This window comes from Galeopterus variegatus, unplaced genomic scaffold, assembly GCF_000696425.1.
Source record: "Galeopterus variegatus unplaced genomic scaffold, G_variegatus-3.0.2 Scaffold1386, whole genome shotgun sequence".
In the NCBI taxonomy this organism is placed as follows: domain Eukaryota; kingdom Metazoa; phylum Chordata; class Mammalia; order Dermoptera; family Cynocephalidae; genus Galeopterus; species Galeopterus variegatus.
This window is the reverse complement of record NW_007727497.1, coordinates 374,996-387,921: the sequence shown is the minus strand read 5'-3', so window position 1 is coordinate 387,921 and position 12,926 is coordinate 374,996. Positions and strand designations below refer to the sequence as shown.

General features: G+C 53.3%; 1 protein-coding gene across 1 annotated transcript; it reads right to left on the bottom strand.

Moving 5' to 3' along the window:
• Window positions 1–206: 206 nt before the first annotated feature.
• On the bottom strand, window positions 207–8,656 carry ALOX15B (arachidonate 15-lipoxygenase, type B). The gene is given in 17 exon segments (XM_008576675.1): window positions 207–514; window positions 975–1,145; window positions 1,226–1,326; window positions 1,423–1,544; window positions 1,726–1,895; window positions 2,048–2,134; window positions 3,291–3,494; window positions 3,596–3,742; window positions 3,965–4,137; window positions 5,393–5,496; window positions 5,763–5,885; window positions 7,932–8,013; window positions 8,243–8,310; window positions 8,312–8,342; window positions 8,345–8,435; window positions 8,529–8,563; window positions 8,566–8,656. Coding segments are annotated over 17 exon segments (1,980 nt in total). The 3' UTR covers window positions 207–334.
• Window positions 8,657–12,926: the final 4,270 nt, after the last annotated feature.

The following is a 12,926-nucleotide window of genomic DNA, read 5'->3' as shown; positions in this document are numbered from 1 at the left end:
TCCCGCATGGTGATGTAATGCGAAAAAACAAAACCAAAAACAACGAGCTAACAAAACCCCTAAGGGGGCTGTGCAGGCACTTCGAGGCTTGGAGTCTCCAACAAGCTCGGTAATGCAGAGATTCTGTTCTCTGTGGGTAGTTTTGGTTTCTGCGTTTTGATTTTGTTGCTCCATTTTTTTGGGGGGGGAGTTAAGTTATATGGGGCCTGGTTGTCCCAGGGAGAGGCACATGTGGACCTGCTTCTTTGGGAAGTCCTTTCCTCTGGGTGCCAGTTAGCCTAGAGTGCTGTGATCAAAGGGACATAAGTCCCACAGGGCCAAGTTCCCCAGGAACTTAGATGGAGACGCTGTTCTCGATGAGGGGAGGGTCTAGGTAGGTGTAGGGCAGCGCCAGGCCCCGGTTCCGCTCCCGGATGTCCCTCGAGATCTGGGCCAGGCGGCTCTGGAAGGCAGCGATACTCCTCCGCGGAGCTTCCTCAGTGAAGTGCTCATCTGGGTAGGTGCCCAGAGGCCTCTGGGGACCACCCACAAGGTTGGGTGAGGGGGCTGCTGAGGTCCTGCCTTCCAGGTTCCCAGTCCCCATCCTCTGAGCAGTTGTGACTTGCCTTAGCTTGCTCTGGACCCTCCCCCACCCTAGGGGACCTGAAGCAGCTTCCATGTCCATCCCCCTAAACAAATCTTCTGCGGGTGAAGATTATCTGCATGGAGCTCTTGAAATAAAAGCTCAGTTTGGAATTTTAAAGGAGCACAATCACACATTGCCTTTGTAGCTAAGGGTGACTTTCTGCATCATCTCCTTTGCCATTTGACCTTCACTGTGAGATGTCCAGGGCTCATGTGTCCCACAGGAAGGTTCAGTGGAGTGAGGGGACCTGGCTGCTTGATGGCAAGGTCAGGTCTGGGCCAGGGAGTGTGAACGGCTCACGCCTGCTTACCCGAGTCCAGCCTGGCCTGGCCCCTGGCCCCATACTCACTTGGTCTCCAGGCTCCTTGCTCAGCACCCAGAGGGCAGTGATGACATCGCACGTGGCATTGACTGGTGGGAGGGTGGCAATGAAGCCCTCAGGCCTCGCTTGGCCTTTGGAGGTGGGTGGTGGCAGCTGCATGGTGGGTGGCAGGTTGGGCATCCAAGCAGAGAAGTCAAACTGAAGGCCAAGAGGGGAGAATGAGGCCTAGGAGCCGGGCCACCTCCATCCCACTGCCCCTAGCACTGACCCTTCCTCACCTGCCCTGCACTGACAGCAGAGTGCTTGGCTGAGCAGGTGAATATCACCATGGTGACATACTGCACCAGCGCTTCCCGGGTCTCCAGCGAGGAAGGCATACCTGCGAGGAGAGCTGGGCTGGCCACAGGCTGCCGGAGGCCTGGGGACTATGCTGCAGAGGCCTGAGGGTGGGGCCCAAGGGCTGAGGTCCCCATACCTGAGCTCTGCCGGCCTAGGAAGCCTTCGGAGAAGATCTCCCTCACCCAAGCCTGGAGCTCTCTGTCATCTCGGACAGACATGTCACTTGGATAGTAGACACCGATCATCTCAGAGACAAAACTGCAGGGTGCATTGGGTTCAGTCCCTGCCTTCAACCCTGACCCTCTCTAAGGAGCACCCCTGTTTAGTGTCATTTATGTCCAGCCCTCCACCATATCCTGAGCCTCCCTGGGCCCTCTCTCTCCTTCTCAATCTTCCTGCCTCCCCTACAAGCGCCAGCTCTCTGGGGATGGCCCCTCACCGCTCCACTGCACCCCAGATCTGCATCCCATCATCCCGGTAGTAGTAGCCTGGGATGTCTTCAACTCCTCGGGCTCGGATATCCTCGGGCAGACACAGGACGGAATAGTTCAGCTGCTGCATGTTCCTCTGTATCAACTCAGAGAAGCCTCCAGGGCCAAGGCCTGTGGACTGGCAGGCAGGACTTCTGGGTACCACAAAGCTTGCTCCAGAAGCAGGTGGTAGGACTGGTGTGGGGGAGATGGGCAGTTCCCACCCCAGGACCCCAGATTCTTCATACTGAAGAACTCTCCACCTCACACCCTCCCTAAGGCAGCTCTTACCCTGTCCACTACCTGCCCAGGGGCGATGAGCAGCTGGCGGGCGAGAGTGTTGATGTGCAGGGTGTACCGTGTGTGCGGGATCAGCAGCTGAAAGGGATGGGAATCACAGAGCTGGGAGAGGCCTGGGTGTCTCTGGCCCCAGACCTTCCCCCACAGAGCCACCAGCCCTTAAGTCACTCGGAAGGAGACAACTGAGACAAGAGGGGGCATCCTGGGCTAGGGCCCAGCGCTCTAGACCCAGTGACAAGAGGCTGGATTCTCCCAGCTTCCTGTTCTGTGACCTCTCTCTGGGCATCAGATCATTTTGTCACCTGAGGGGACTGCCTTAGATGAGCACTGTGAGCCTTCCAGCCTGGTGTCTTGTGATTTACTAGCCCCCAGGCAGGCAAAGCACCATGAAAACCAGGCCGGCAGGCCTGGCAATGTGGAACCAGCCCCCAGAAACTACCTCAGGGTGCTGGACCCGAAGCATCTGCCCGGATTGCAGAGCACAGAGGACTGTCTAAGCAAGAAGCTGAGAAGCATAGACCCTGGCAGGGGAAATCCTGCTCTTCACAGAGGAGACGCCTCAGGGCATGGGGAAATGAATCTGTACCATCTGAAGGCTTGACAGGGCCCAGGGGACCTACAGAGCCCACCCTGTAGCACATGAGTCTCCCTCCCAGGGCTCCCCCACCCATGGAATGATCTGCAGAAAACCTGTTGGTCTCTCAAAGCCGTGTTGCCATTTCAGTGTCTGCTAGCCCCAGGTCTCTCCTTTCCTAGCACTGGGGCTTCTGTGATGGCTGGTGACCCTGTCCAATCTCCCCTAAGAAGGGAGCCCTTCTGAGGCATGGCATTCCTCTCACCCCAGCTCCAGGCCTGCTGAAAAGCAAGCTCCCTGCAGAGCTGTGCAGGGAGCCGTTGCTGAAGCAGGATGGGTGCTCTGCATCCCAGCCTGGAACAATAGGGCCATCTGGGGAAAGGCAGCTGAGAAGGGGCACCTGAGGGACAGGCCAAGGTGCAGGGACCCGTGGGCCTGGGGCACAGTCTGGGCTTCCTGGCCAAGCCACTGACCTTGAAGAGTGGGTGGCAGTGGGGCAGCTAGCCGTTGCTGAAGCAGGATGGGTGCTCTGCATCCCAGCCTGGAACAATAGGGCCATCTGGGAAAAGGCAGCTGAGAAGGGGCACCTGAGGGACAGACCAAGGTGCAGGGACCCGTGGGCCTGGGGCACAGTCTGGGCTTCCTGGCCAAGCCACTGACCTTGAAGAGTGGGTGGCAGTGGGGCAGCTGGCGCAGAGTAGCCAGGGCGAAGACCTCGGGCAGCAGGTGCTCATGCAGCAGGTGCGTGAGGGCCTCATGGACAGAGAACTCAGCGTTGCGCACCCAGATCTTGGCCAGCAGCCAGTCCCACTTGTCGTCGCTGGGCAGGAAGATGGGACTATTGGGCCCAGGGATCTGGCTGAGCTGGCGGGGAGGCCAGTGGGGACAGAGGCAGCCGTGAGTGTCTGACAACCATTCAGTATGGCCTTCCCTGACCCTGCCCTGCCCCCTGTCCAGCTGCAGACCTGAATGGCAAGAGGCAGCAGATGCCCAGCCCCTGGGCTCTGGTACAGCAGGGTCATCGGGGCTGCAGAGAACTGAGGCCTCCCATTAATGACATTGGTACGGACACCAGAGAGGATGCCATGATCTACCAAGAACAGGGAGCCCCTCTGCGGGAGAAGAAAGGGGAGTTGGAACTGCCACCTGGCTTTCTAAAGGATTGGAGGATTGCAGAGGGAGAGGATTCAGGGCTGGGACAGAAGTGTCCTGTTTGGCACACAGCACACAGTAGGTCCCTAACAAATATGAGTGTACCCTCCCTCTCCAGCAGGGGCTGTGCCTGAAGGCACTGAGATGGGGCTATGCAGAGCCTGGAACCCTGGGCCCTTCACCTCCAGCTCAGCCTGCAGACTGGTCCCAGGGCCCAGCACTGGGGACACCATGGCATCCGTGACTGGGAAGTTCTTTGGGAGGCAGCGACAGCGGCGGATCAGGACAGGGTTGAGTCCATTCAGGAACTGAGAGGCGAAGAAGGCATCCTCCTGCCAGTGCTCAAACACATACTCTGAGGAGCGGTGGGGACATGGGGACTGGGTCACTCTAGCCCCCACAGATCTCCTCCTGACCTTCACGGTGGTTTCCTCCTAGGTCCATCCTGGGCACACCATACCTTTCTGGGGGGGACCTCTCCTGGCCCCTTGGCTTGAGACACTGCCCATTTACCAAACAGCAAATCTTAGTCCTACCTGACACCCCTTTGGATGACTCACCAGCCCCAAATGCAACATATCAGAGACCAGACCAGCCCTTCCTCCAGCTTTGGCCTCTCCCACTGTCTGGCATCCTAGGGAATGGCGATTCCATCCACCCGGCGCCCATGGCCGAGCCTGGGGGACTCTCTTGGAAGCCCCGCCCACCCCATCCTATCAAGTCTCATTGATTCTTCATCCTGAGACCTCTTGGTCCACCTGTCCACTCCACTCTATAGCCACTGCCTTACTGAGGCCGCCATCCTCTGCTGACCATGGTCACAGCCTCACACCCGATTCTTCTGTTTCTACTCTTGCCCCTAACAACCCACCCCCACGGAGCATATCCATCCACATATTCCCCACCTGGTAACCAGTCAATAGCCTCGCACCACACTGAGGAAAGACCTGAGTCCCACCATGGTCTACACGGTCCTGCACCACCTGGGCCCTGGGCCCGCCTGCTTCCTCTCTCACCTTCCATCCTTGTGCAACACGCTCTGGCCACAGCCCCATTCTTTCTCACACCCAGAGGTGTCCAATCCATCCCTCTTCAGGGCCTTCACACTGGCTGTCTTCAGAGCCTGAAATGCTCTCAGCCCCCACGCCCCATCCTTGGCCCTGCTAAGGCCTCCTCAACTTTGAGGTCTCAGCATAACTCACCCCATGGGAGAGCTTTCCAGGACACCCTCCAGGCTAGGGCGGATGCTCACCAGAGTCAATGAACATGTTGCACAAGCGAAAAAAGTATTTGATTTTGAGTCTAGTTAATACCCACAGGCCCCCTCACCTGTAAGTCTGGTGAGCACAAAGACTTTGTCCATGGATCCTGACCAGTGTCTGATGTCTAGTAACTCAATAAATGTCTGCTGGATTAAAAGGCCTTAGAAGGTCAGGGATCCCCCTAGTCCACATGCTCTTTTGTCTCTGTAGGGAAGGGGAGGTCTAGTAAAGGATAGGCACCTGCCCAGATCACACAGAGAATTGGTGCTTGGTTTTCTGAGACTCCCGACAGACACGGGAGCTGGTGCCCTGGGGAAGAGGTCATAAGTGCCGGCCCATGCTCCTCACCAGCTGCTGGGGTCTTCCGGAAGTTGAACATCCTTCTCATCTCCTTCAGGCTCCTCCAGAGCCCCTTGCAATCCAGCAGCCCCTTGATTTTCAGCTCCGCAAACCTGCCAGAGGATGTGAGGGGTGGGAAGGGGCAAAAGGCCCTGGGAGACCCTCTGTCAGCCAGCCTTATCCCTTCAGGACCTAAGGTAGTCACTCTGCCCCTCAGGAGCCATTGCCCTGCAGGAACTGGTAGTGGGCAGGAGGCTGTGCCTGGGTAGGGCTGTGTGACCCCTGTCACTGGTTAGGGGGGTGCTGAGTAGGGGAGGGCAGAAGGCAGGGGTCGAAGGGCATCTGAGGCCCAGAGGCAGGACAGGGCAGGCATCCTCACGCAGAGCCGCCTCGTAGGTAGAAGTTGGTGTCCTTGGCTATGGAATATCTGATGTTGAGGTCCAGGTCTTTCACAGTCACCTCGTCCAGGCAACGAGGCCAGCCTGGGATGTAAGTCTTCCATCTGGAGGGTGCAGCAGGAAGGTGGTCAGTGAGAGAACTTGGGGAGCCCCTTGACTAGGGCAGAGGGAGTGGCAGGCCCTTTGGGGGCCCTGATCAGAGCTAGCCCCCTTCTTCAAGCACGGGCTTTCCTGGGATCTATTCCTGCCCTCCACCTACAAGGCTGCAACAGAGCTGCCATGTTCCCATGGTGAGACTTCTCCCCTGGTCATGGGTGACTGGTCCAGGGTTGAGCACCTGACCAGAGCTGGGCCAATCAAAGTCCTTCATAGGGAATTTGCAATTGGAGCTGAACCAGAGAGTCATCTTGGTTTCTGTCCTGTGAGATCTGGCTATACTAATGTAAGTACAGGACCTCTGTGTCTTGCTGACAAATTCCCTTTTTTTCTGTCTACTAGTTGGACTCGGTTTTTGTTCTTGCAACCACAAAATTCCTGACTAACACAGATGCATCTCGCCAAGGGGAAGCTGTCCTGAAGCAGCAGCTGCACCAAAGATTTCAGTTGCCTTTAGCAGCATCCCATGGAGAGGCACTGCAACCTCCACAGCTTGGGGGAGACACAGCAGTTTACTCTGCCCTGGCCTAAAGCATTTCTAAATCCTATTATCACAAGCAACACAGCAACATCTTTGGATAAAACAATAAAATCACATCCCTGAAAACTGCGGACCCCCAGCCAGTCCTCCTCTCATTCATTCATTCTTTGGTTCATTCAACAATTGCTTTCAGAAAGAAAAAAAAAAAAAAACCCAAAAAAGAAAAGAAGCAACAATTGCTTTCAGGTTTGAATATTCAACTTCAAAGAACAATTTGCAATGAAAATACATTGCCACCAGGTGGTGGCCAAACCTTGCCTCAGACTTGAATGTGGTATCGAGGGATCTTGGCACACACATTCACCTAGGGAACTCGGTAAAATGCAAACTGTGACTTAGTAGATATGGGGTGGGCCCAAGTGCCTCATTTCTAACAAGCTCTCAGGTGATGCTGATACTGTGGATCTGAGACCTCACCTTAAGGATTGAGGGCATAGAGAGCTGGAGCAGAGTTAACTGAGAGATGCTATGAATGACAGTAACAGCACACATTTGAGCAGGGCTTGACAAGTGACAAGCTGCATTCTTAACCATTTTTTCATTTGTTTTTCCCAATAACCCAAATGGGATTGCTATTCTTAGTTTCTTTTGCAGAAAAAAATAAGGATCTTTACACTTCCAAGAAAACCATTGCACCAAATCTGCCAGCACAGCCCCAGGAGAGGGGCCTGTGAGATCTTAGGCAGGACCTAGACTGGCCTTGTGTCCCCATGGACACAGTAGACCTCAATATCTGTTCCCTCTCCTGGGGCTGTTGCTGGCAGATTTGGTGCAATGGTTTTCTTGGGGGTGTAATTCATGACACATGTAGAGTCATCAGGAACCAAATAAGCCTATAGCTGCTGTGCTCCCAGAGACTGGGAGCAAAAGCCTGAAGCCCAGGCTTCAGACAGCAGCTGAGATGGCCAGACCAAGATCTTTGGAAAAACTGCACCTGAGTGATGTTCCAGCTTTCTGCCTCAGGAATCCTCACCGGCAGCCCCAGTTCCTTTGCAACCTCTACTCTCTGCCAGGGCTGCCTCCAAGGCTCAGCTCTCCTCTCTGACCTCCAGCACTGAGCTCAGAGCAGAGAAAGAGCCGCCATCTCAACCCTGCTCCCCTGGAGGGTGTTTCCTCGGCTTGAGTGCCGCATTTCTGGTTCTGCCCATATTTCCAGGACGATACAAGTTGATGTGTAAAAATGCCCCAGGGCAAGGAAGACACCGCTAGGGTAAGATATTTAGAGGAGCGCTTTTCAAACTTTAGTGGGCACCAGAGTCATCTGGGAGACTTGTTAAAACACAAATCACTGCTCCCCACCCTCAATGTCGATTTAGTGGGTCTGAGGGGGCCTGGGAATTTGCATTTCTAACAGGTTCCTGGATGATGCAGATGCTGCGTCTTCACCAGAGGCATTCAGGCTGTCCCTCATCCCTTGGGCCACCCCTCCCTCCTACTGTAGCCCCCTCCTCACCGGTATATCTCCTCCTTGGCCCGCAGCTCCTCCTGGCGCTGTTGCTGGAGCTTGGGGTGGTAGTCTGCCCAGGAGACCTTGGCTGTGGGAGGACGCGGGTGGGGACGGGAAGGGACAAATCCCTGACTTCTGGCACCAGCCACTCTCCCCTGCACTACTGCCACCCCTTTTAGGCCCCTCCCTCCAAAGGTGAAGTTTCTCCCTGTGGCCCCACCTGCTCCCCTCTCCACCCCCCTTGCCCTTCCCCCAGCACCAGTCCCCTGCCCCCTCTCGTGCCCCTCCTGCACCCCAGCCCGCCCCCTGCCCCTCACCTGCCCCCTGCCGCAGCACCAGGCTCCCCGTGCCCTCCAGCCACTGGTGGCAGGGGAAGCGCAGGGGGGAACCAGAGGCAGAACCAGGCGTCGGGGGCCCGAGAGGACGCGGCAGCGCCGGGGGCGCCCTGTGCACGCGCAGCAGCAGCCCTGGGCCCACGTCCTGGAGCAGCGTCACCTCGAAGTCCTCCTCCTGGGGCGGTGGGCAGAGGGGAAGGCTCGTGTGGCTCTCGCGGGGGCGGTCGGAAGCAAGCGAGGGGCCGGGGTGGGCGGCGCCGGCACTCACCGCGCCCCGGTTAAAGTCCTTCCCGAAGTTGTCCAGCCTGCGGGTCCCACCAGGCTCACGGACACGTTGTCCCAGGTCCCCGAGCCCAGGAAGGAGCCGGTGGCCATACGCACCCGGTACTCGCCCATGGCCTGCGGTCGAGGGGAGTCCCGGGGGCCGCGGGAGCCGAGGCAGGGGCGGCCTGGCTGCTGGTGCGAGGCGTCTTGGGTGCGCCTGGCTCGGGTTCCGGTGGCTTGTGGCCTCAAGAGGTCCCTCCAGCCACAGGCGGCCCGCCCAGTACCCCTCCCAAGCCCTTCGCTCCCTCCAGGGTGCGGCACAGCGCGGGTGAGACCCGGGGAGGTTCCCCGAGTCCCGGCTCGGGCGAGGCAGGAGCGCGTTTCGACCCGACCCGAAGTCCCCTCTCTCTGTAGTTGAAGTCTCCTCTCTCTGCCTTGGCTCTGGGCGCTGGACTGACTTCTCCGGACCTTAGGGCTCTGGGTCTCTTTTTGGCTCCGGGGACACTCCCTGTCCCTTTCTCCAGATGGCTTGTGTTGGAGCTGGGCGCCGCGGCGGGGCGGGGCTGGAAGGGATGAGGATGGGGGTGGGCGGAGGAGGTGGGCAGCGCTGGGACGAGAGGCACTGGGCTTCCCGAGGTTCGGCGAACAGGACCTTTCAGTGATGGTGCCTGGACGGAGAGCCAGAGTTGGGACCCATTGGGGTCGGGCGGTGCATGTGCGCCGCCCCCCAATGTTTGTGTGCCTTCTTAGTCTTAAAAGCCTACGCGGCACCACCTGCCCACTTCCTGCAACTCTTCTTGGCCTGCATGCATCATTTTGTCTGCGGGGGGTACGTCCTGAGACCCCCGGTGGGTGCTTGAAATCCGATAGGACGGAACCCTATATAGACTATGATTTTCCTAAACATACACACCTACAATAAAGTTTCATTTATAAATTAGGCACAGTAATAGATTAACAACTAATAATAAAAGAACAATTATAACAATATGCCAGCATCACTATTCTTGCTCTTTGGGGCCGTTATTTAGCAAAATAAAGGTTAATAAGTAAATAAGCACTGCGATACCGAGCAGTCGATCTGACAAGGGAGACAGCTGCTAAGTGAACAACGCGCAGGCAGCGGATACAGGGTGGATACGCTGGACAAAGGGATGATTCCGTCCAGGGCAGGACAGAGGGGACAGCGAGAGATTTCATGCTACTCAGAACTGGGGGCAATTTAAAACTCACAAGTTTTTTATTTCTGGAATTTTTTATTTAATATTTTTGGACCTCGGCTGATGGGGATGGGGGTAAGAAAACTGCGAAAGTGAAACCGCGGATAAGGGGGATGGATACTATAATTTTGAGCACCAACTCTGTGCCAGGTACTATCTCAGGTGGTGTGAATAGCAGCACAGGTAAGACCCAGTCTTTGCCCTCACGGAGATTAGAAATCGAGCATGAGAGAAAATAATAAGTAAATAAATATATGATATATTTTCAGATGATTATGAGTGCTATGAAGACAACGAAACAGGCTGATGTGAGGGGGTGAGAAGTGGGGTGGGGAGGAAAGCCCTCAGAAGCTCAGAGGAGGGGATCTGTGAGCTGAGACTGAGAAGCAGTACATCTGGGGGAGACAGTTTTGTGCAAAGGGAACTGTCAGTGCAAAAGCCCTGGAGTTGCAAGAGCTTGGCTTCTTGGAGGAGGGAAAAGCAGGGTTGCAGTCAGGGAGGGAGAGAACTGTCAAGGGGAAGTTATAGAGTTTGGCTTTGGAGGAATAACAGATTTGGGGGGTCCAGTCTGGAAATGCTAAGTCTGAGATGCCCATTAGACATCCAAGTGGAGAAACCACTTCCAAGCATAGGCTGGAGTGTGTACACCTGGGAGTCCCCTGCACACGGATGCATCTAAGCCATATTGGCCGGGGGAGATGACTGAGCAGAGAATGTAGGTGGAGAAGAGAAGGGGGAGCAAGCTGTGCCCCGAGGTCCTCTGATATTTGGAAGTCATGCAAAGGAGATGAAAGTAGCAAAGATTAGTCAGTGAGCAAGGGGAGGAGAGGGTCAAGAAAGTCAAGAAGAGATGGGTCAATTGTGTCACATGTTGCTTAGAAACTGAACAAAAGGAAGACAGAGAAATGATCACTTCACCTCCTAACAAGATCTTTGAGTTTGTGCCACCAAACGATGAACATGATTGAATCAACCCATTTCTGTGCAACCAAGCCCGGCACACGACAGAATCCCGCTGTCGATCTGGCAAACCTGCCCAGAGCAGTTTCAGTGGTGTGATGGCGGCAGACGCCAGATTGGAGTGGGTTGAAGAGCGACTGGGGATAGAATTCCAGCTAAATACGCACACACCCCTTTACCTCTGCTCTCCTGAAACCCTGCTAGAATGCCAGCTTTCAAGCATAAGCCTACAAGGACAGAAAATGAGTATGGAGATGATAGCGACTGAGTTAACAGACAGGAGAAAGGTATAAGCCCAGAAGTAGGTCAATTCCCACCTCAAAACCCTCCAAAGTCTTGGAAACTGGGAGACAAACACCTCTGAGCATGGGGTGCCAGTGACACTGAAAACAGGATGTGATCTGATGGAAGTTTTAGTTAGATACAATTAGGACCTCCCTCTTCCTCCACAAGATACCCGTCTGCGCCTCAAGAGAGGATCCTTTCCCATCCTCACAGATAGTGGGAGATTTATTTTCTAGAGAGATTGAACTGGAGGAAGTCTAGAATTAGGGACACAAGCAAAAGCTAAGGGTGGGACACCAAACTTAAAATTGGAGCATCAGGTGTGAGTCTGCATATAGGACATTGGGAGCCTCAACTAAGCCCTTTCCCTGTATGGCTCTAAGTAGGATGGCAGCCAAGTTTCTACCATTGCCACACGCCGGCAAGACTGGAGGATTTGTCTCTAGAGGGACCGACCAGCCCAAGTGTCATTTGGGGGTCCCCCAATGAAATGGCCCTGCCAAGCTAAGCCTACCAGTTGACAAGCTTTGTTTACATGTTTCCGATCAACTTTTCTTGCCAGGGGTCACTGGATCATCAAGAAAGATTTCTCTCTAAGAGATGAGAACCAAAACAAGCAAACAAACAAACAAACTTGGTGCAAACAGACAATGCAGGGAGCAGAAAAAACTTCAAAGAAATTGTTATTTCTGTCCTCAGAGAAAGGAGAACATATGGCTATAGAATATATTGTTTCTGGGTAAAAAGTTTGGATTTTATAATCTTTTCTTTGAATTGCCGTAAATAATTTACCATTTTGACAGTTTTCAAGTGTACAATTCAGTGGAATTAAATACATTCACTGGGCTGGCCGGTTGGTTCAGTCAGTTGGAGTGTGGTGTGATAACACCAAGGTCAAGGGTTCGGATCCCCGTTTGGATCCCCTTTCTGGCTGGTTGACCAGAAAAAAAAAAAATCATATTATTGTGCAACCATCACCACCATCTATGTCCAGAATGTTCGCATCATTCCAAACTGCAATTCTGTACCCATTAAACAGTAACTCTCCATTTCCCCCTCACCAGCACCTTGTAACCTTCATTTTACTTTCTTTATGAATTTGACTCTTCCAGTGGAATCATATAATATGTGTCCTTTTGTGTTTGGCTTATTTCACTTAGCATAATATTTTCAAGGTTCATCTGTATTGTAGCATGTCAAATTTCATTCCTGTTTAAGGCTGAATAGTATTTCATTGCATGCACATACCACATTTTGTTATACATTCATCTATAGATGGACACTTGAGTTGCTTCCACCTTTTGGCTACTCTGAAGAATGCTGCTATGAATGTTGGTGTACAAATATCTGTTCTAGTCCCTTTCAATTCTTTTGGGTATATCCCTAGTAGTAGAGTTGCTGGATCATATAGTAACTCTATGTTTTGTTTTTTAAAAAATTTTTGTTTGTTTTTCTTTGGTTTTTTTTGGTTTTATTATTCTTGTGTTTATGCTTTTTTTAATGTTTAATTTTTCTGAAGAACTGCCACACTGTTTTTCACAGTGGCTGCACCATTTTACACTCCCACCAGCAGTGCACGAGGGTTCCAATTTCTCCACATCCACAACGATATTTGTTATTTTCCGTTTATTTGATAGCAGCCATTCTAAAGGGTGTGAAGTGATATCTCCTTGTGTTTTTGATTTGCATTTCTCTAATGATTAGTAATGTCCACTATCTTTTCATTTGCTTATCGGTCATTTGTATATCATCTTTGGAGAAATATCTATTAATGTCCTTTGCCCAAACCATCTATTCTTGATTATTATCCATTGCTAGGTAAAATTTTAGATTTATCATGTGAGTTATATGGAGAATAACACATTTCCAAATTGGTTAAATATTTGTTATTTGTAGATCACTCTCATAATACAAATCAGTATTTCATATATCCTTGT